Source organism: Gymnogyps californianus, chromosome 5 (genome assembly GCF_018139145.2).
Source record: "Gymnogyps californianus isolate 813 chromosome 5, ASM1813914v2, whole genome shotgun sequence".
Lineage (NCBI taxonomy): Eukaryota > Metazoa > Chordata > Aves > Accipitriformes > Cathartidae > Gymnogyps > Gymnogyps californianus.
The window spans coordinates 16,363,433-16,387,963 of NC_059475.1; the positions used below are offsets into that span (position 1 = coordinate 16,363,433).

A 24,531-nucleotide genomic window follows, 5' to 3' on the forward strand; every position below is an offset into this window, starting at 1 on the left:
CCAAGTTTCTCACTTCCTGCTATTCTAAAGATAACATCTGCCAAATCTGGGCTTTCTTGTCAGAGAGAAAACCCAATGTCTTCATGGGACAAAACGGTCTCAGCTCCACCTGAGTTTCACCTGGTGTCACTTACTGAGATGCCCAAGGCACTGTGGGTCACAACTTGTGTGAGAAACCCATGTCCTCCCCAGCTGATAAAGATGAGCTGAAATACATGTGGCCCATCACTACAAGGAGAACCACACAGCCTCTTATCAAGGATATATGAAGTGTGCTCACAGAAGGAAGAGGGAACCAGCCTTGCCAGCCAAGGTGCAATTTCCCATTGTTTGAAGAGTCGCAGAATACACACTGCAAAGCAGCCTGGGTCTGCGTCTCTGATAATCCTGAGCTCCAGATTTTCAACATCTTGCTAGGGCTTGACTAGGGATTAAAAAAAAAAAAAACAACCAAACTATTTTCTTATTTCTAGCTAGTAAGTCAAGGTGAAATTGGTCTGTTGATACATATTTTTCAAAGGTATATTACCCACTTCAGTATCATCAAGTCATAAGGTACAGGTGACACACCAGAGATGCCTGGCATACATGGACAGCTGTTCTTAAATGAACATGTTCTTTTCTGAAAGCCCTGTTAGTCACCAGAATGCAAGAGAGATGGGTATTAAGTTATTTATAGAATCAAGACATGGAGTCCTCATTTTTTATGAGAATAAACATGTTTCACAGTTTTAGCCTGCATAACTAACAAGTCCTCTCAACAGGATGTTCTTTTAGACTTTTAGTTTCTCTGAGATACTATACCAGTTACTATCTTTTTATTTCTTATGAGATCGAAAAAGAGAGTTAAGTTGGAACACTTTTAATGCAGTCACTGCACTTCAAAGATATATTACTTCATTCCTTTTTTGAACTCTCCCAGTAATACTTCTGCTGTATAGCACCTTCCTCTATTAGAAATCCCATTTATAGAAATAAGACTATTCTCAGAGAGATATGATCAAAATACTCTGAGGTCATATGATGATGCATTATTCAACAGGTCAGATAACTAACAGGAATGTCAGCTAAGTTAGCATCAGCAAGAAAATTAACAACAGTACTCAATGATGCTCAATACAAGTGAAAATAAACTACTTGTGCCACTTTCTGCAATCATAGCATATGAAACTAAGAGATTATTTGCATAAATATTTAACTACCTAATTGACAGTATGGTCAGCAGTGTGGAATTATCTTGACTGTAGTTAATATCACACCTTGCAAGTCAAAATTTAGCATAAGTTTGCAAACCAACTGAGTACTTGCCAAAACAAAAACCAGAAGGATGGTTTGTGAAGCTCTAAAGTCTTCCAAGACCTAGCTAAACTGTTCTTTATGGATCATTAAGATAAAATCTGTGCGGCTTTCCAAGCACCTGGATCCACTACCGTGGATTTAAAAGTGCAGTGGAAACACACATGCACCACTGCTACTGAATTTTGGGGGAAAGAGTAGGAAATATGTAATCCATTTTGGGCTAAAGGTCAAAGGCAAATTGAAACTAAATAAGATTTTTCAAAATATATTTCAGTCCCAAACTATGCAATTTACCATTTAAAACTTCAACCAGTTCATCATTTAGGCTGGGTTCTGCATGTCACTATCTTCTGACTGTGGGGACCTGCAGAATCAAGTCTTTTGTGTTTCAGCATCTAAGAAAATTTAGGACTGTACCAACCCTCTATTAAGCCCACACCACTCAGAGGTACTAATTAAATGAACTGCCATATCTTAACTTCTATCATAGCAAATTATAAATTACAGAAATATTGGCACAAAGACAAAAGAGGCACTTTGAGACCTGAACAAGCACTCAGGTTAGGTGAAGAGGCATGTGGGTACCTAACTCAATACGACATTTTTACACCCACACGCCACAGTGCCTTCCTTGCTTGGTTACTTTTGGAAGTGGTGGGCACCTAAGTTCACCTGCCTGAATGCCCACGTAAAGCCAGGCACAGGTCACTGCAGCACTTGGGTATTCTGCAATTTGATCTTCAACTCTGAGTTGTGAAGCTGGTTTTGAAACAGGGGTCAAGGCTGGGAAGAACAGAAGTTGCTCTTTGTGGCCAAAAAGTCATACCACCTTCTCTTCCAGGAAAGAAGAATCCTTGAGGTTGAGGACCCCCTGGAACTAGCAGTGCTCAGAATATACAGAAGAGTGCATGAGGCTGTCAGCTCATATTCACACTTGGTGACAAAAGAATTAGCTGCCATCTCACACTCCATTTCGAACACCTGCAAACAAATGCTAAACCAGCAGGATACCTCCTTCTGCTATCAGTGTTTTGCCTCATGCTCGTTCTCTCTCTTTCTCCAGAAATTCTACTTCAGTGAAGAGACCCCTTGGAAACCTCCACGTTTCCTAACACCTGTGAGAACACTTGTAAAGTAGCTGCATGATATAGGTGCCAAATCATCAGTTGCAAATCCATCTCATTTGCCTTAGTCTCCAGCAGCTGCAAAATTAAAAATAGCTGTCATAGGCAAACCAAGACTGAAGATGAGAATGTTTGTTCATTTATTTCAGGCTGATAATGGTGTCACTGTTGACATGTTTGGGCTCTGAAAGGAGCACTAATGAGGAAATGGACAAAATTATAAAGGCAGAATAAGGAACATTCTAAAATAGGAATGGGAAAATTACCCTCCTTTTAAATTTACATGGAAAATCTGACTAGCCACGACAAAATAATATGCTTATTTGGCTCTTTAGGATGAATTCCTTGTTAACTACAAGCAGAGCAATCATTTAAAGTAGCATTTTCAGCTCTTAAAAATTGTTTATCACCCTGATCAAATGAGACTATTTTATCAGGTATCAAAATTATATGCCATCATTGCCTCCTCATGACTTGAGAAAGACATGGTCAATAAGGAATAGAATAGTATTACTGCAGAATTTACTCTCCTGTTTTTCGTCACTTCCTGGCAAACCCCAACATTTACAAGATACTTTCAGTTCACAGAAAAGGAGTCTTCTTCAAGAATGAGAAATTACATTTTACCTAGTGTAGCAGCAGTATTACCTATGTACCATGTGTATTTTTGCTGTTATGTTGTCTAAAAAAACACTAAAATATAATTCTCATTTTGTGAGCGAAACACGGGGTGGGGAGCGTGCACCAAGACTGGAATCCGCTTGCTTCATTCACGAAACAGCAGTAGTTGCTATGTAGCTAAATGTTGCAAGGGAGCTATTTGGGAAGGAGGTGGTGTTATTTTCATTAGGTGAATCCCTGTGCGTTAGTCACGTATTTGTCAGATTTCCTCTATTACTAATTAGCCATGTAGTCAAACCTTGGGTAACCCAAGGTCAGTCCTGCCTCTTGCGGCTGGCAAGCCAGGTTTCTTAAATCCTTGGCATTGTAAAGAGCCATCAGTGCAACTGAAATTTCCAAATTATTTCTGAGCTACTGCTTCCCACCACTGTGCCACAGGGAACAGATACCTCTGAAAGGGCCAGGTTCACTGAAAGGCTACCTGACATCCAGGAGCAGGAAAACAGCCTACTTTCAATTATCTGCATCCAACCATGAAAGGCATCTCTGGAGGCCTTTGGATAAACATGCTGCTAAAATACACAGAATTAAATGCTGCTAAACAGAAAAGCATCAGGCATAGTTTAAGTTGATCTACACACTCACAGGTACATTTAATTATCTTATGAGGCATTACACCCTAGCAAAGTCTTGAATGTTCAGACATAAGTAAGGAGTGGCCATTGACAATGTGCCCCTTCAAACTGGATCCCTGCCAGGTCTGTAAAGGGCCCAGACACAGATGTGGCTATGGATTGCAGAGGTGAAACTCTCCTGCAATGATGGTAACCCTCAGGGCTGCACTAACCCCTGAGGCTATGCCGTCTGTGCAGGGAGCAAACCCAGTGCAAGGTTTGCACTCAGGCTCAATCTAAACTGAAAACATAAATATAAACCCTAAATATGAAACTACACTGTTTTTTGGACATTGCTACATACCAGAATAACACAGGAACTGGCATTTGGACCACAGCATAACACAAGGTGATTAAATAAAAACTTGCCACTGAAGCTGTTTTTCAGTCACTTCTGAGACCATGTTCTGACCACCGTAACACATTTCACCTTTTTAGTTTCATCATTGCACTTAAATATTGCATTTGAAGAGCAGAAACACTTCTCAAACGGGTCAGAAATAAGCAGGATCATCACTGAGATCCACTTACTATGCATTCAGAGTTGAAGGAGAACCTTGGTTTAAGATGAGAAGTCCTTTAAGACACTAGACTTTTGGTCTAGTCTGTGTCACTCGTTTGTTACTTACATTTGGGTATGACTGTCCCAGAAGCAAGAAGCTATGTAAGAATGAATTTTAAGAGCTTTATGGAGAATAACCAAGGTTTGCATACACTGCTTAAGTGCTCATGCAAATGTTTCTCGTTCTTGGGATTATAAAATGCATGCTGGAAGCTTCGCTATGTCACTTCAGCTATTTGTCTCGAATCTGGCAAAGACACAAGTATCTGCCTCTTGGAAATTACATATTCCACCCCTCTACCCAGAAGAAAGTGCTGTGTTTTCAACTATCACATTTACACAAAGTTTTTACACGTTTCAGACACAAAGCGAGTATATTGCAGTCGACACACTGGAGGGAAGGGATGCCATCCAGAGGGACCTTGACAGGCTGGAGAGGTGGACCCATGCAAACCTCATGAAGTTCAACAAGGCCAAGTGCAAGGTCCTGCACCTGGGTCGGGGCAGTCCCAAACATGAATACAGGCTGGGCAATGAGTGGACTGAGAGCAGGCCTGGGGAGAAGGACTTAGGGGTACTGGTGGATGAAAAACTGAATGAGTCGGCAATGTGCGCTTGCAGCCCAGAAAGCCAACCGTATCCTGGGCTGCATCAAAAGAAGCGTGACTACCAGGTTGAGGGAGGTGATTCTCCCCCTCTACTCCGCTCTCATGAGACACCACCTGGAGTACTGCGTTCAGCTCTGGGTACTGTCCAACATAAGGAGGACATGGACCTGTTGGAGCGAGTCCAGAGGAGGGCCACAAAGATGATCAGAGGGCTGGAGCACCTCTCCTATGAAGACAGGCTGAGAGAGTTGGGGGGTTGTTCAGCCTGGAGAAGAGAAGGCTCTGGGAAGACCTTATAGCAGCCTTCCAGTTCCTAAAGGGGGCCTACAAGAAAGCTGGAGAGGGACTTTCTGCAAGGGCATGTAGTGATAGGACAAGGGGTAATGGCTTTAAACTGAAAGAGGAGAGATTTAGATTAAATGTAAGGAAGAAGTTCTTTACTGTGAGGGTGGTGAGGCACTGGAACAGGTTGCCCAGAGAGGCTGTGGATGCCCCCTCCCCAGAAGTGTTCAAGGCCAGGTTGGATGGGGCTTTGAGCAACCCGGTCTAGTGGAAGGTGTCCCTGCCCGTGGCAGGGGGGTTGGAACTAGATGATCTTTAAGGCCCCTTCCAACCCAAACCATTCTATGATTCTATGATTTCCCTCCTCTTGGTCATCTTTATGATGCCTATTTCAACCTCACGTGATAAAGATAGAAGGCAGAGCAAATTTGGTAGAATGATTCTCAGAGGAGCAATGCCTTGCTGGTTTATCAGGAAAGTGAAGCACCTTTTGTGCTTTTTACAAACCCGTTTCCCCCTTCTCCTTTGTTGCTGCTGTTCTGAACCAACCCACTAATGAAGACAGAGGATTTGCACATGCTGGAGGCTGAAGTCTTTTACTTATTTACAGACCACTGCTCCTTTTGTGCAATGCAGCTTGCAGTACTCTGAAGAAACATCCGCTACTCTGAATTTTTACAGACTCCATCTTCTTTCTGTTGAGCATTGACTTGCACAAGACAGCCAGTCATTCCAGTTTGATTACCATCAAGAACAGCAGCACCAATGCATGACAGGAAAGCTGAGACTACCCTTAAGATGACTTTGTTTTATCAAAATAACAACATGGCTAAATATTCTATGCAAAGTGCCAGTCTAAGTCTGGAAGAGAAACCACAAATAATCCTGAACAGCAAGAGATGCTCAGCTTTCAGAAGGCATCGAGGCAACGCTAATATAAAACTAAAGCAGTTTTGGGAAAACACAAGTAAGGACACTGAGAAGACGACACCAAATTCACGAGGGTCAGACCAGATGAGTTTTAAAGGAATGCCCGATCACTATTACCCTCAGAAAAATATTAGAGAAATTAATTCCTTAACATCCAGATCAAAAGCTCAGCTGTACTTTTACTGAAATAATTAAATGGGCCATCTTAAGCCCTCCGTAAAGGCAATCACCCACCTTAATCAGAACCTCAGATTGTTCCATAGTGCCCTGCAGAGAAATCTGCTCCCCCTCTGTTCAGAAGTGATCCATCTCACTGCAACTCATTTGTCACCGAATGGTTTCTTACAAACACCAGTATGAACTTCCCTGTCACTTCTCTCTTGCTCTGACTGTCCAAAATACACAGAACAATGCACTTGAAGTTTTCAACAGTGAATCACAACTGACACAACTTGGAAGATCATCAAATACAGCTACACTCAAGACTTTTTGGTGAGCAAGGTGGATAAGTAGTGCTGAGATTAAAGAGTGCAGAAAGGTTGAAGGTATTTAGCAGTTCCCTTGGAACCCAGCATTAAGAAAGGCCTTCAGAATCTCTCTTTGAGGATCCCTCAGACCCTTCTGATAAAGAGCAATAGAGTGAGACAACTAAAAGCTATTTTACCCTCTCCTTAAAACAGCTACAAATTGATGGAATCTCAGAACCAGGCCCAGAAATACTTAAAAATACTTTCTACTGTATTCTAGACTAGCAGCCACTGCTTAGCCTTCTATTAAAAGAGGAATGAACATGATTTTAAGTATTACTATTTTAAATTATTGTAATATGAAGAGAAAAAAAACTAAGTTATTGCACTGCAGTCCCAGAACATGAACGAAAAAGAGAGAAATGACATCCAAAAGTTATTCCTGTACATCTGTTTTCACATCTTTGTACACATAAAGATATGTATGTAAATGGTCCACAAATCTGGGTCAATACATCACGCACATCTACAAAATGATCCAGTTGCTTCCTCTAAGGGTTAAAGTAATAAAGCAACTGCCTGGGTATGCCTGGTTCTGACATTAGAATTAGCATAAATAGTTTACAATTATGTAATGAAGGGGCTGCAATCTGGATGGAAAGCAAGAAGCAATTGAGGAGTATTACCATATAATCATCCTGCATCACCAGAATATGAAAACAGTAAAAATTTGAAAAGGAATACCCAAAGCCAGCGATCAATCTGATACACTAGTCTGATTATCATCCATTGTGATGGAATTCAGACTGCCTTAAGAACTCAAGAAGTTGGGCCCCCAAAGACATGCGTGTATAAAAAAATGAATAATCTTAAAATAACTCTAAAAATCTTGGCTGAAATCACTCGGATTCCATGCAAGTGTCACGCATCTCATTTACCATGAAAGTGTACACCAGAAACATTCCAGAGCAGTAAGACAACTAACACGCACCATCCATGTTTTAAAGCTGCCAGACACAGGTTCACTAGTTCTGAAAGAGATCAAGCCTTAAAGTTATACTTACAGTTACAAATTGTTGATGGCAGCTGACTAGATTAGAAGTGAGTGAAGTTCATTTCTAGAGTGACATATTTGGCACAGTTCCATGGGGGCTTTTTTGCTATTGCTCTTGCTAGGGACAGCCTAATAGCTGAACTCTAGCTCTTCTGAGCCATGAAACAGCTTTAAAAACAACAACAACAAAAAAAAAAAAACCCAAAAAAACAACAAAAAAAACCCACCAAAGATGGACAGATCATTACACCATGCAATCCAAACTTAACTTTCCCACTGTATATTAATGTATCACATGTTTTTGCACTGTTTTGTCAGCAATTTCCTTCAGCATAGTTTCTCTATATTTAGGGATGGAGAATGTACCTATTAGATCTACCCCAAGCTGCGGGGAAAAAATTTAATTAGATGGAAGCAATTTCTGCTTAACATTTGCTTGCTTAAATTAAGGGAAAAAAACCCATTTTTTTGAACTTCTGCATCTAGAAATGCCTTTCATTTTTGCACGTCATGTACAGAATACCAAATGGAGGCATATTATACTATAGAAGGCATTTATTAATCGAGTTACAGCTTCGCAGTACTGCAGCATCATCAACATTTTACTGTCTTGGCCAGGTGTTTAACAGCTTACAATGTGATTCAAACTTGACTTCAAGCTTAATTCTTCTATCCAACACTAATGCAGCTTAGTAGACTATTTTACAGTGCTATATAACAGACTAGAAACCAGCTCTGCACAGGATAAAATACTTGCTTTGTGACTGGCTTTTTTCCTGTGGAGCCAGTACATGAGAAAACAAGTCATGCCACTGGATAAAGCAGAGAAACTGGACTTCAGACAAGTTGTATCTACAGAGTTCTCACTTATATAATCCCTCCCATAGCTGTCCTACACTTTTGTAAGGAGATCACAAAATTTTGACTTAGAATTTTTGCTTAGGTTTTAGGGTTGGGGGGAGGAGCACATATCCTAAGACTTTACACTGGACAGTAAAACAAGCTTTCAGCCAGCCAAGGAGTGTGGATCTAGAACACCCTGTTAACAGAGGAAATGAAAACCATCTAATTCATGGCCACATGGACCCCAGCAAATGTGTGATGAGGATAAGATGGAGTGTCCACAGTAGCAGGGAGTGTGGCATGGTGACTCAAGCAGGACCTCACGGTTTTAGTTCCCTCAGACCCACCACACAGTTCATTCAGCACTCTCAGCCGTGGAGCCTGCAGGCTCAGCATCTCCACCAGACAAAGTCCTGTTGATTTCTGCTGCCCTTGCTCTAAATATCCAACTGAGTATCTTCCAACCGAATTCTAGGCATAAAGAAAGCATAAGCACATTTACTATCATTATTTTGTAGGTGACTGCACTGCCGTACTTTGATATCTCAAGCTGAACTATCAAAAACACTCCTGAAATTCTCTAATACTTAACTCTTAAGGGCAGAGATCGCCAGTTGTGGACATATGCTTCCTAAGGATTAGGGTGAAACTCAGCACATTCATTTCTAGTCAAGACAATTACCAGGTTTGAGCTCCAGCCCTGGGGACTTAAAAGAATGCTCAAAGTACCTGTAATAATACAAGTTTATCATTCTTAGGCTTTAACTGCTCACACTGAATTTGCAAGTCAGCATCAGGCAGAAGCAACCAAAAGATCTCTGCAGAGGGAAACAATCCTCAAAGTTAGAAAGCAACAGCTTCACAAAGCATAAGAAAGCCAGTAACTGTAAACTTACAGAAATACACAGCCTCTGAAGTGGGAAACTTCAAAATGAGGTACATCTCACTTCAGAAGAGTTATAGAGCATCCATTTCAATTATGATACTTTAATGGTAGCTATCCTAATTACCTAGAGAGAAAAAAAAAAACAAACCACACTCTTGTTCGATTTCTGGCATTTAATTTGCTTGCTGGGGAATCCCTTTGCATAATAGGTATTTATGCTATTTTCCTTGCAAGGAACATGTTGCCATGGAGCACTAATCATGGGCATTAGTAAGTGATTCTGCCTTTCTGCTTCCCTCTTTTTCTTCTGCCTTTTTGAACTGCACATCCTTCACTGGAGGGACTGTATCTTACTATGTGTTAGCCTTAACCTTTTGCTAGGTATGCAGGGCAAAACTATAGTGAGCTGTGATGATATTTGTTTTGATTTCAGTGAATGGTCTCATCCAAAAGCTGCTCTTAAAAGTCTTTCTCTCTTTTTCATTGGCACTTTGCTTTGACAGAATGGAGTTTCCTTTCCTTAGAGTGAGAAGGCGACAGATGGGAGAAGGAGGAGGATCCAAGCAGACAGAAAAGTATTGCACAAGACTCATGCTGAACTTGTCAACAGAACAAGATTTCTTTACTACAGTGCTTAAAAAAAACTAAAGTGGCTGCTTCTTTATTCAACAAATCTACAAGGGATATACAGTAGCACTCAGCCTTTTTTATTTTATGGTATCCAGAATTTACCTAGGAAGAATCTGGCCTTGCAGTTAACTTGATCAACAGTGTACTATCCAGACTGAAGGAATCTGAGTGACATCTGAGTGACAGCAAACCATCATACTACTCCTGCTGTAAATGGCAGGCAACACAAGGCTTGGATGTAAGCAGAATACATTTGGATTCCTGCCTCCTTTCATTAGTAGGTGGCAAAACAAGTCTCAGGGCCAAAAAAAAAAACCCCAAACTTAAAAATAGAGTGAGTGGTCTTAGAACAGCAAGGATACCAAATCCTGATACCAGATACCTGATACAGAGGAGACTAAACTCATGTTCAGTGACCTCAAATCAGACGGTGAGAGAGCCATCCAACAACTCATCACAGGGCACAGAGACTAGCGAGGCTTTTCCCCTCCTCTGTACAAAATGAATGTACTAACATAAATTAAGTACTTTTCTTGCCTAAGCAAACATCTGCTTCTAGGAAAAGGCCAGAATTACCCATGCACTGGGTCTACGTCATAGAGAACCAGTGAGTGCTACAAATTTGTCATACAGAACACATCATCCTGCATGTTCAATGTGAAGCACACATTAACGTGATGAATTTATATGCAACTGTGATTTCTGAAATAATCCCATTTGGAGGGCTCAGTTACAGAACTCCCCTTGAAGTAAAGGTCACAGATTTGATCTACTATACTACATCAGCAAGGAACAGTAACAAATTATGAATTATTCCTATCAAAACTAGGGAACAATTTATTTTACAGGAGTTGCAAGTAAGCATTTATTAAATCAATATCACAAAAAATGCGCATGTTGGCAAATGTAACAGCTACCAAGATTCTGTTAATACAACGAAATTCAGCAGGCCACACTGCAAAACAGTCCTTACCCCTTCAGCATACATACACCTTTCACCATTGACACATCACACACCAAGAGTCCCATGTGCTCATTTAGAAGTACAACGTGTTGCAGGGCTTTAAGAGATACACCTTTCATCTCATTCAATTTTAAAAGACCTTGAAATGTTCAGAACTGAAAAAACAAACAGTACAAGAGAAAGCACGCTGGAGGAAACAGTTCAGGCGAAAAAAACCAGGAAGTTTATAAGCCAAAGCAAACGTACCTTTCAAGCCAAGTGAGCTCCCTACTCAGAATTAAACTATTATATGGATTTGTGTTGCTTGCCATCCTGCTCATTATCTGAGATGTCTCAACTCAGCAAGATAGCAGCTGGTGTCACTGAAAATCTAAAGGCATAGAGAAGACAACCTCCAGTTTAATAACTTCAACATTCACAGCAAAGCATCTGCTTACTTGTTCAATCTCTCGGCAACTCAGATTTGTCACCAAGGTCATAATGGGTTAAATATTTTAAAAAATTAATACCAAAATGCCTAAAGAAGGGGAAGGGGAGATGATTAATGATATATCCTAATAGAAGAATTTCTCCATGTTTTATTAAGTTGTTGTTCTGAGTATCATCCACAAGGAAAAAAAGAAAGCTCATCAAGTTCAGAATCCTTTCTATTCAAAGTTCTTGAGCGACAGAAATTCTTTCCTACTGAGAAAAATGGAAACTGAAATCTTCTAGCCATGTATGTCCTTCACTCATCAGAAAAGGATTGTGTCTTGCGTTACAGAATGTCTCATTGGCAGTGGTACTCTGGGGGATACAGAACAGCCTGATTCTCTTTTACAAGGTGAATAAGAGGAGATTTGTGAACAGGTTATAGATTTTTAAGTCACTAGCACTGCAGGTCACACAATATAAAAACTCTGAGAATCTGCTACATTTTGCAAAGTTCCCCAGAAGGATGCAGGTCTGGGAAGGCCAAAGGAAGGGCCATAGAGCACATTGGCAGTCACTCTCACAGTTGGTACAAGCATCAGAAATTTCACTGTGGTACAGCATCACATGAGCTGGCTGAAGGTATTTCAAAAAAAGGCGTACAAAAGAGCAAAGATGGTTGCCAGGCTCCCTGGGTGTAAGCTCACATTCACAGAACAGCCCACGTCAAAAACAAATAGCAAGTGAATATTACCCATGTATAAGAGCAGAGTTAAACATTGGATTTCATGTCCTCTTTATCAGCTGATTTGGCAGTTTCACCTCTTCCACCTATTGCCTTGGGCTAGTGCTCCCCATCATAATCACTTTATAGTAATCTAGTAATTTGTTCCAATACAAGGCTACAGAGCAGGCATATAATAAGATGCTAAATCTGCACAAAAGGGAGAGAGAAGAGAGCTAAGCCTGTAACATGAATTCCTGGCATCATGTGAAGGCCTTCCTAGAAGACATTTAATTTAGCAAATCAGTGCTATAATATATACAAGCAATGTTTAAGCCAGAATCAATACATCATATAATATCTTCTCAAGGTAATTATTCCATTAGATTTGTAGAGGGGAGGAGTATGTAAGGCCAGAACACTTATTAAGCTAGGGAACCATCTGGGAAGAAAAAAAAAGAAAAAAAAAAAAAAAAAAAAAATCTATCAAGGAGGACTCAGCATACTGTTTTTTTAAAATCACTACAGTTGGGGGGGTTTGTTGCTGTTGTTGGTTGCGTTTCTTTGTTTTTAAGAACACTGACAGGTGTGCTACCATCTTTAGCAAGTTTAGAGCTATCATGATCAAATACATAGGTAATACAGGCATTTTGCTCCTCAAAGACTGATGGGCACCAAGACCTTTATATATAGCAGTAGTCTGTCACTTCATTCAGCTTCCTAACTACAGTTATGTTTGAAACTGTGCCATAAACAACTATAACATGCTTGACCTGATTTCTGTTTGATTTACTTGATCAGCATGAATATATAAACCCTTCTTGTGGCTCTGCAAGAAATTTTAAATGTCTCAAAGCCCTATTCAGTATAGCTTTCAGTCCTTCTCACTTTTTCACTGTTCAAATAAGCGCAACAATCTAAAAATAAAATGAGGTGAAGACATTTCTCAGAAATACCAGAAGTCCCAGTTTAGCCTGGTTGCTCCTCAGAGACTCTGCAAAAAGCACAGGAAAAAGCACAATAGTGAAATGAGTCTCAAAAGCCTTTTTTATTTCAATTACTTTGTTACCTCCCTTCCATAAAGAAGTGTTTGAGTGAAACAAGTTCAAAAAGCAAGGACAAGTAAAGGGTAATTTTTACAAATATGTCAACTTTCATCTCTGGTTTGACTTTTTTCACTAATTTTTTTTTTTTTAAATACTCACCTCTCTAAAGCCAATCGTTTTTAATAAAATGCTTTATTTTCACCCTGAAAGCTTGCTCCAGGCTTGCAAGCTTGAATGGCTGCTTCTTTGTTATTAGTAAGTAAAACAATCTTGCTTGCCAGCTAATACCTCTGGATTTTCTCCACTACAATTTCCACTAGCTTCAAGTTCAAAGTCTTAATCCCTAAAGTGGGAAAAGAGGATCTGCCCTTATGGAAAGCTGGAGGAACAATTCCGATCCACCTTGGTTTACAAAAGCTTCAAGAAGCCTGCTTTGATGCATGCATTTAGACCTGTGCAATTACAGCCATGCGAGGGATCCATGTATTGTCCCAGAAGTATCCCTGTCATCACCAGGCTTGCAATATTTCATATGTATCCTTACAGCATCATCTCTCAGACCTATGTCACTGTCAGCATCTCTGCCTTCAGCTTGTTTTTAAAAGGTTTTTCTGACCTTCATAACTAAAAAGAGAGCAATTGAAGAATGTGACCAAAATGCATTGTAAAATCCAAAAACTGGGCAAAGATGACTTTGAAATGTGCACTTGTGAAAAACCCTAACTCATGGTCAAGCCAATCTCAGAAGTTCAAAAAATCCCTACTTCAGATGCTTTTATTAAGCAGAAAGCTACCTACAGTATTTAAGACGGTGTTAGTAAGACACACACAAAAAATATCAGAAGAAAAAAGCTTCAGAGATTATTCACTTATAGCATGTAACTAAGCTAGGTCACACATATTTATTTGTGCACTGACAGAAAAATTTCTTAGTGCTACATAAAGGAGCTGGATAGTGAGTACATACAAACATGTGGGTGTCAATCCAAGCTGCACAGCAAGATATTCACTCCTGGAGAGCCACAAATCCCACAGCAAGGTAAGGGCACTCTCCATGCCAGCTTTCTAAATATAAACCACCTTTCCCTCCTGTCAACCCTTAAGTTGCAAAATTTCTACTCAACAATACACTTAGAAGTTTAAGTGTTGAGGTTGTTACATGTACAGAATCCAGAATTATCAGCACAGCTTACTTAGGCATTGCTCAGTAGGATAGTACTAAAGCCTTAATTTGTTGCACTTGCAAGTGCTTTCAGCTGCTTTGCTGGCCTTGTGCTTTTACTTCGGTGAGCATCTCTCCTACGTGCTCTAGATGACTCCCTGAAGCCAGACATTTGTCCTTCCTTTTATTTCATTTCATAGCCAACAAAAGCTAAATCTCTCTTTGGTGAGCAAGGGTGACTATTTTTGTTACTCCTGTTTGCTTTCTTGAAAATTAAGATAAACATGCCTTAGATATATTGGATACATTTTTCTTCTACTTTAAAGTAATTGCTCCACTTAAAGCCTGAGAGTAAACAAATATGATAAAATCTAATTTGTTTTCTAAATACTTAGTATCCATCCAGAGAACTCTCTGACAAAGGATTGCATGCATCTGTACTGCAGCTCCTCCTCTTGAGTCTTCCCATCCTCCATAATTTTCTAAAACCAGGTGGAATGACTTTTCCTTTTCACCAGTACCTGCAAGCAAGAGCTCTCTACTCATTCTGCTTCTTGCTTGGTAACATTTGCTGGTTATTTGCTAGCTTCCTATGACAATTATCTCCTCTAACTGCCACTCATAGTTCCAGCTTGATGGTTTTAGCTGTCACCAGAGGTTAATACTGCATGCTTGCCTCTTACCCATCTTTTGTAGGGTTCTTCACACAGCAGAATTATCCCTGTAGATGTGATATGGTGTCTCGCAGGAAACATGATGACACTTAGTGCACAAGAGCTCAACTCTAGACAAACTATAAGCTGACACCACGGTGATATGTAAAGTTCAATTAAAAATTTTACAAGAACCGTGAGCTTTTTATACAGAAAAATAACAGCTTTTATCTTCAGACCCTAAGCAGCTCTGTATCTGGTAACGACAGGAAACCACACTGTAAACAATATGACAAGCACTGCATTATTACCTGTTTATATGCTAAATGATATAAATTAAAATAGACACACACACACCAAGATTAATTATATTTCAAAATTCTCTCTGAAGAGAAGGAAAGTGATTGCAACTATTATTAGTTGTAATGCAGTATTAAAAAAAAAAAAATCAGGTCCCCTAGGCAGTGCTAAAATACACTAAGAGGCAGCTTTTCTTCCAAAGATTTCACAATCTAAATTGACAAGCCACACAGAGAAGAGGAAGATGAACAAAGCATTCTCCAGAGTCAAATCACCCAAAACATGCATCAATACAGTGACAAATTCTGGAAGAGAAGGTAGCTGTAAAATCTAGACTTCATTTCAGTCACAGAAGATGCGGTACAGCCAGATCTTATCCTAAACTCTGGAGTTTCCATCTAGGGGGTTAATGCAATCCCATTTTTTTCTTGTGGATCTAATTAGCTTTTCACAGCAAAATATCCCCCCTTTCCTATAACCAGCGGCCACTGACTTTAGACGATTTGGTTAATACAAAACTTTCTTTTAGCCCCATCAGAAGGCTTTTCCAAAGGCTCAAATTAGCATTTCCTCATATCTCTCCTCATCACCTTACACCCACAAATTCATAAAATAGTTGGCAGCTTGGCTTTCCATTAGCCCTTGGAAAAGAAGTTCAAAGAGATCAGAGAATCAGATTTTGTGAGGGTAACTTGCAGAAAATAACAAAAAATCAGACATTTGAAATTCATATTCAGCTTCAATCTTACCAGAGGAACAATTAGTTTGCCTGGAGCATGAAATAGTCTATAGAAAAAAAACACAAAGCGAAAAGACATTTGAACAGCACTGTTAGGGCTCACTGTAAAGATGACAGGAAAACTGTGATGTCAGATCTGTATCTAGGTATGTAGAGAGTACTCGGGCAGGTGCTCAGTTAACGATATCAGCAAGGCTGCTTTTTTACAACAAATATAACCAAAGCAGTTTATATTTCGAAGAGCTATTTTAACAGTCAAAGTCACATTAAGAGCTAAATAACATACAAAATGGCTCTGCCAGAGAACAAATTTAGAAGGCCGACATATAACCCCCATGAAAATAACAACAGCGATGGTTACTCGAAGTCCTGCCAGGTGCCCTTTAATAAGCAGAGAATGTGATTAGTGCTGCAACGCAAAGAGACAGCGTGCTGCAACATGACTCCATGCTGGTCTGCCAGGAAACCTTTACAATAGAGACCCTGGCTGCACTGGGATTTTTCATGCATAATAAATAAAGCAATAGACTAGCAGACTGAGGCTCCTTGCTGAACACCAGTGCCCTCCACTGCGTATGCTGAAGATTCCTCCAGATACTACAGCAATATGAAAAGCAGGAGAGAGAATTTATGATTTTCCTCTTTATGACAGACTGCTGAGTCCCCCAGGGCCAAATGTCAGACACATGACTACATCTGCCGCTTCATAGGGCTGCTGTGAACATCTAAATAATACTGTCAGCATAACGCAGAGATCCATCCATCAGCCTGCAGTCTCCTCTCCCCATTGGTGCTCACTCTGCCATAGAAATACGCCTTTCATAATCTGTTACAGTACTTCCTCAACTGATGCTTTATACAATAATTTAGTTGGAATCATGGAACTTCACTAAAAGAACGTGACCTTGTTAATTAAGAGGTAGTGGCTCCCACGTAAGAACCCTTCAGCTTCCTTATTACAAAATGTGGAACCAAAGTGTTTGGGATGCCATTAACACCACCACCATTTTAGGATGTGTATCACCAGCTCCCTAAGTTTGGGATCACTTCGATCACATTTGTTCTCCAGCTCATAATTGCTGTGTTCTTCCAGTATAAGAACATAAAGAGCAAATTTTAACAGATAATGGAATAATAATTCTTTTACTGCCTCTCTAACACTACTGCACACTTTAGTTCAGAGCATTTGAAGCACGACCTGCCATTTAAGTGGAGGGATGTTTTATCCTAATTTCCTCTACAAAGACTATTCTTCCATTAAATTTAGTATTACTGTTTACACTTCAACTGGATGAATTGGAGCTTCAGAGGTATGTGAATGCCCATGTCATGATATTTACAGCAGTGGTTGCACATAAGCCACAGAGAAGACAGAATCTTGAAACAGATCACATTCTAAAATACAGCAAACAAGGCAATGGGAGATAAAACTAACCCTTTTCTGGAAGCGCCTATTATTTAGCGGAAAGTTGAGAAGTGATTTTAAAAATGGTGTATGAAAATGCTGTTGCATTGAACACACTGAAATGGGGCTCAATGTGATCAGACAGGGACTTGTCTCCTCATATGTCGCTTGTGCTTCCATGTGGAAAACACGCTTATGGTTGGGTGGCCAGCTTGGGCATTTTGGTTTGGTTTTTTTGTTGTTGTTGTAACATTAATTACACGGTGCCCTCTCCACTACCATTACTCATGGGGGAAAAACCAGTGCTAAGTAGCTAACCTGAAAAGAAAAAAGTCCAAAGGAGACAGAGACAAGTATCAAAGGAGTAACTACATGACAGTAATCACAAAACCCAATTTCTTCTTGTGAACACTGCTGCACCACCGTCACCTGCGCTGACAGTGCCCCTGTGGTGTGTGCCACTACACAGTGGTATCAAAGCCGGGATTTGTGGACTATCTCACTGAAGGAGGTTTTAAATCCTCCATGCAAGAAAATAACATAGCCCTGATCAGAAGTCAGAATTCACCTGACTATGAAAGTGCAAGGAAAAGCCATTTGCACTATTTGAAGTAGCCACATGTCCAAACACTTTTTTCCTTCAAAACACCATACTAGAAAATGTTTACTTGAAAGGCCCATGTCTTTCTCTTCCAAACACACAAAAATATTTAAAATGTCCAAGTTACCCATTCCATTAGCAGAAAAATCACCAATTAGATTTGGTATCAGCCACTGCACTACTATAAGCATGCACAGATCAGGTAAGAAATAACTGCTTATAAACGTACAGTCAAGGGGACCCAAATTCCCCTTTGAAGGCTGCTTTAAAGATGGACTTCAACTGAACCATTTTTAAAAGAAGCACTTCTCCCTACACATCCTCCAGTATCTTTCTTTTAGAAGATTTTTCTTAGTTTATACATGTTGAGAAAATGACTAAAAGCAAGACCAAAAAGGGATATTATGCTTTACCAAGGTTTTGGGGAGCCAGACTATAGAAGTGTCATCCTTGTAATGATTTTTTTTTTTTTTTTTTTTTTTTTACTACTTCAGGGAGGCTTGAGTGAAATTACTGGGTTTAATTTTTACTAAAATAAGACATTTGCATTTGGAGGCTCTTCAAGGCATTCTGTCCTGTGCCCTGTAGTTGCAGCACAGTCAAGACATGTATACATTTTTATAGCAACTCTACTTCTGCATAGTTAATATTGCTTGATTATTTAAGTTGTAGCATTGCATGAGCTGCATGTGGCATGCTAAGTGTTCTCTTAAAGGATAACTATTCTCTTTTAAAAAAAGGAGGATCAAAGTCTTAGAGCGGAGCAGATAGGCTAAGAGCCTTCTCCATAAATACCATTTTTAAGCACATGCTTTTTAGGGTAAGAATCAAACCTCCTTACTTTTTCAGTGTTGAAAACACTATAGACTCCAAACCTGGAAAAGCTCAACTTTGTCACAGTGATTTAGTTCCATTATGTATTTCAATCGTTCAAAGATTCTGTGTTAATATCATGAAGTTCAGTGCTACACATTGCAGCTATTGTACTCAGGTTGAAAAGCCAGCCTTTGTTGTGCTCAGTAAGTACATACAGAGTTTTCAGTGTTGGAAGATGTTTTTCAGATGTAAGATGTTATACAACATTTATTAAATAACTATTCTTTTTTTTCAATTAAAAATAGGCTGGCTCCCATGATGATTAATCCTTGATTGAGGTGAAAAGTGCAAGGTTTTTTCTTATTAGGCAGGGATTTTCGTTTTCAAGTGAAAGGTCATAAAAACATGAAAATATTACAATACTTGCAAATTTTAGAATTAGTATCACAGGACAACCCCAAAACAAAACAAAAATGTGTTTTCACCAAGAGCTAGAAGTGAAGATGTTTACACTTTTTCATGTACGAATTATTACTTTTAGCTCATTAAGTTTAGAAATGTAGGTATATTTGGAGACATCCCACACCCCCTTTTCCTTTATATCAAACATTTACCTCATGATCAAATGAAAACTGAATTTATTCCAATTTACCCACGAAAAAAGGAGTCAGTGCCATCACAGTGAAGAAAACAGCCAAATTTTGCACTGACTTCAGTAGAAGAAAGCAAGAAAAGAGAATTCAAATAACTGAACCATACAAATGGATGCAGACTATATAAAGTAACATGAAAAAACTAACTGCTTGCTAGCCCTACAAATCAAACAGTTTGTATCATCAGCAAGATGATTGGAACACAACTTCAGCATTTGTGAAATGAATCATAAATCTAGCCTCTCTGTCTTAAAAACGTTTCTATTTAAAAGATTATGCAACAAAAAAAGCACAAACACATTTGTATATACAACCAGAAATAGTGACTTGAATATTATACTTTTAAAGGCTTGCTTTTCAGTTTACCTTTCATATTGAACTTGAATTATTTCAGTCTAGAAGTCAATCATTCAAGCCTTTACTAATTAAGGAAGAAACTGTGATATAGTTGTCCTAAATAAACTCTGCTTGAATGATAAGTTATTAGAAAATTGTACAATCAAGTAGACATATTTATGGATATCTGGTATCTTTAAGGAATATAACAGTTGGCAGCTTTGAACTAAAAATGACAAGTGATCAGAGAAATCCTACCACAAAATGTTCTAAAAAGTCAACCTATTAAAAGCACATGTAAAAATTCATTTCAGGAATAAAACGTATCATAGTTCTTTAGTTCAAAAAAATAGTAACATCACATCTCTGTTGCCCTTAAAATAAAAATTGACTAGCGTCCAGCATTGATAATTTTCCCATTGAATTCAATAAGTGTAGCACACAGCTTAGACAGGCATATGACGTTCTTTACACACCTAGAGTTCTTAGTTTATTGTAACTTACTTCTAGAATTTCTTTCCCCTACCCATTTTTTCCATAGATTTCTGCCTAGAAGGCAGAAAGCGTAAAAGGACATAAGGAGAGAGAAGGTCGTTCAAACTCAATGCTTTGCTTTCATGCACACTGGAGGAATCTGCTAGCAGTACACTTTTAATTCATCAATTCAGCAAGAAGCACAATGTGATTCTTCAGATTGCTCTTCAGTTGACATTCAGAAGCACCAGCCTGACAATTAATACAGGCATGTGACACTGAACAAGTAGGGAGAAAGTAAAGGGAAAATCTTTTCTTAAAGCCAACCATAAACTAAGTAGAACGGTTTAATTGTAGAAGGATAATTAGAAAATATACTACAGTATATATGGAAATATACGACATATACAGAACACCACCTCTGTGGCCACTTAATGAAACTGATAAAACACCAAGCTAAAATAAATACCTTAAAAATTAGGACATGGAATACAGGTTGGATACCAGATAGCTGGTTTCTCCACACCTGTCATACCACACTTAAGAAAATCAAGGAAATTCTTCCCTTAACATCTCAATGCAAGTCATGGCAATGAAAAATGTCTATGTGGATGGAGTGCTGGACTGAAACTTAGAAGACTGTTTCATTTCCAGCTCTGATTAACATAGAATTCTTCATCTTTCTCACCCTGTCTATTAATGGGGATAATTACGCTGACCTCCTTTATAAAGCACCTGAAAACCTACAGTTAAAAATGTTCTTAAACATGTAATTATAAATAATAGCAGTCATGTATCAAACTTCAGTTATCAACTCATCACATGAAAGCAAGCATCTGATTGTTCCCGGAATTAGTACACAAAACTCAATTTTTTCCACCGACATTAGCTTCCTAGTACTTTCACCATTATTACAACAGCTGCATTATACTAAGATGCACTAAAGAACCTGACTACCATTGACTGACATTTTGAAGATTTTCCAAGCTTCGAACAACAAAAGACCCAGGATTTTTTTTCATTGAAAATTTCCATGTTAAACAAAGATAACTTTTGACCAGCTTCAAGCTTAGATACTACTCGGAATCTGCAGCTTGAATTGTTGCAATGACTGCATTCTAAAACAGGCTGTGGCACTTTGCAAATGTATTTTGCTGTTACATCCATCAGCCCTCTCCTTACAGGGGCTGGTTGACAAGGGCACCTTTTCATCATCACCACTTATGCTACCGGTTTCTCCTCTTCTTTCCTCCACATTTCTATGTTACTTTCCTCCTTTCAGCTGCACACAATGCCCTTAATCACTCAGTATCTTTGATGTACATGTTTTTCTTTCATCTTGTGCTACTTAAGAATGAAAAAAAAAGGTGAGAGGATTTGATATAAAATTAAGCTACTTACCAACTACTGCCAGATTATGCTCTGAGCCACATGCGATCTGAAAAAGAAGTATGAATGAATAACAGAGAACCCGCTTACCGGTAGGAAGACAACCACAATTATGACAGGAAATTAAAAATTAACCTGAAACAAACAACTACAGTTTGTAGGATGCAAAATCAAGGTTGAAGTGCTCTCATTTTTAAACAAAATTTCATTTGTAGTCTCACTTAGGGACTTAGTGGCAGGGGGGTATGTTTGTTTGTTTAATAAACAAGCATTTTCTTTTCAAAATACAGTCATCAGTAACATTTCAATTCCTAGGAGCAAGACTGGACACAATCCTGCAAAAACATCACACCCTTGACAACATCCACTGGATCCAACAAGACTATTCATGGGCATGGAGCAAATGCAGATTAAGCCTTTGCAAGATCAGAGCCATATAGAGACAGCTGGGAATCAAAAGGGCGATAAAGATCTCAATTTCTCTTATCTATATTGTTTTTCCAGATGATCCCTGAAGAACTGCACAAAGTATAGAGGCTCAGTGTGATAAACCTGAAGTGATACGATCCCTATGGTCATTTGCCTAGAATGGAGAAAAAATACCATAGAACTCAACTCTTCTATTAGCAGCAGGCTGATTTAATTTTTAAAAGCTGCAGAAAAAAAAGAAAGAAACCAATGCAAACATTTTCTCCCAAGCTCATAAGTGATGGAAATCAGTTATGAATTTCTTTTCAAAGCAAACTCATAGTCAGTGTATTTTTCTTTCTTCTTTGCAGCTGCTGTGAACATGTCAGATGTTTAAGTTGCTTTAGCATATATCACATAGTATCACCCACTAAGCTTTCATAAGTTCTTCACAAACGATGGTAACACAAGCATCGAAAGCAGCCCGCTGTCCTACTGCAAGGGCTTGTCTCTCCCATTGAATTCTTTCACAATGTCACTGCTGGCATAACTGTCTGATGTAATACAGACATCATCTTACACAAGGTTGCTCTGCTGAGTGCCCTCAAGTTTTAAATTAAAACATGAGCAATCCCCTCAAAATCCTGTATCCGGTTCATTGTCTTGCACCTACTTGCCCATTACATGTATTACTGAGTGGGAGAAAATTAATAAGCGCATTCTTCTACTTCTTAAAAGTATATTTGCAATGATAAAATAGAAAACAGAACTATATGCTCAATTATATTAAAAAAATAGAAGTCCACACCATCAAAATTTTATATGGTTTTGTGCATGCATAACTTTATAGTTTTTAAAGCCAGAGAACCTGCTACAATTACCTCAATGCCTGCATAACATATAACCATAGAAGTTAACAAAACAGTTCTTGTACTCAGCTCACTGTGCTTGAGCATTTACTGGAAAAGAGACACCCAAGACTGACACACACTAGCTTGAGCAATTGTGTTACAATTAAAAACTCTGCAAACACTACTAGTCATGATGTACCCGCGCCACAACCGTGACATGAAAACGTTTGGTCAATGCCATCCTAACACAACAATGGCAAGGAAGACAAAACAGACTCTTTAAGATAGAGGTGCTTAGCCAAGACATTAAAGCATTTGGGAAAATGGGGCAAGAAAAATAATTCAAGTCACAGCACACTCCAGCATGGCCTCATCTTCAGAAAAATCAAGACAAAGCAGCAGGAAAAGCAATGCCTTTGCAAGAGCACTAGCAGGACTGCATCAAGTCTTCTATTCCACAATACTGCAGACAGGCAAAGCTTTAAGCCCTGACTGTTAAAATGCATAAATCATCGCCATATCCCAGATTATTATCCTCGTCACAAGTCAGAGCCCTACACAGGAGCAGAGCTTGTTCCTAATGCCTATTCACTGGCTAATGCTCCCACCAATGCTTCTCGAGCTTAAAGGTTGATGCCATGGAAACAAGATCCACACATGGAAACACGTGCGAAGGCTTTCTAGCAAAAAAGCAAATTCTACATCTTCACCAAGTGCTGAAAATTGGAGATACTGAAGCTGCTGCTAATAAAATAAATAAATTTTATCTGAGGTGTGAATAATCCTCTCTCAGCTACTCCCCTAGGAAATACGCTAACACAGGCACAGATTCAAAAGCGTAAGTACAAAAGAACTGCTCAGGCTGGTGGTTCATACTTACTGCCAGGATCCCCTTCAGAAACACTACATTAAAAAAACAAACAAACAAACAAAAAAAAACCCAAAAACCAGAACCAAAAAACCAAACCAAACCAACAAAAAACCACCACCCACCCACCCACGGTGTTGTTTAGAATATAAAACATCACCTGACGAAGAAGCATTTTCTTCCCATATCTAATAGCAGCAGCTACAGAGCCTGCAAGCCAGACAAAAGAATGCTGGTGACCTCAAAGAGCTTTGTACTCTATTCATGTAGCTGTTACTCTGCCCACCGTTCAGAGCCACCCACTAGCCAGCTTATCAGGTTGTAAGGGAGTCAATCAAACCGCACTGGATACAACCAGACCAGGAATTGCTGTATTATACAGACTCGTCAGTTCTGGGGAGCTGCCCCCATGCCAGTCACTCACAGCCAACAGGTTGCGCAGATGCACTCAATGCAGCTCTGTAGCCTGATGGGGTAAAAGCTACTGCAAAGCACAAATGACTAGTGCTGCTGCATCCCTTTTGGTCAGGTAAAAGCCACCTCAGTGGAAGTGCCAGCTTTGCTAACAATGACTGAAATCAAGCAAAATTGCAAGCTGCTGAAGGCAGTGCCCTGGATTCACCTTCCATGGCCCAGAGCAAGGACAGCACACACCATGTACCAGCAGCAGTACTGTGCTCCAAAGAAGAATTTGCTAGATTGAGAGCACAAGGTTCACCACCTCTGCCTTACCTCAGGGTGTCACCACCTG

At 39.4% G+C, this 24,531-nt stretch overlaps 1 protein-coding gene across 1 annotated transcript in view; it reads right to left on the reverse strand.

Moving 5' to 3' along the window:
- The window catches only part of SERGEF (secretion regulating guanine nucleotide exchange factor), a 173,973-nt gene that overhangs the window by 47,506 nt on the left and 101,936 nt on the right, over positions 1 to 24,531 (reverse strand). Inside the window, 1 exon segment of the mRNA XM_050897733.1 lies at positions 21,666 to 21,702. Coding sequence (XP_050753690.1) covers positions 21,666 to 21,702 — 37 coding nt within the window.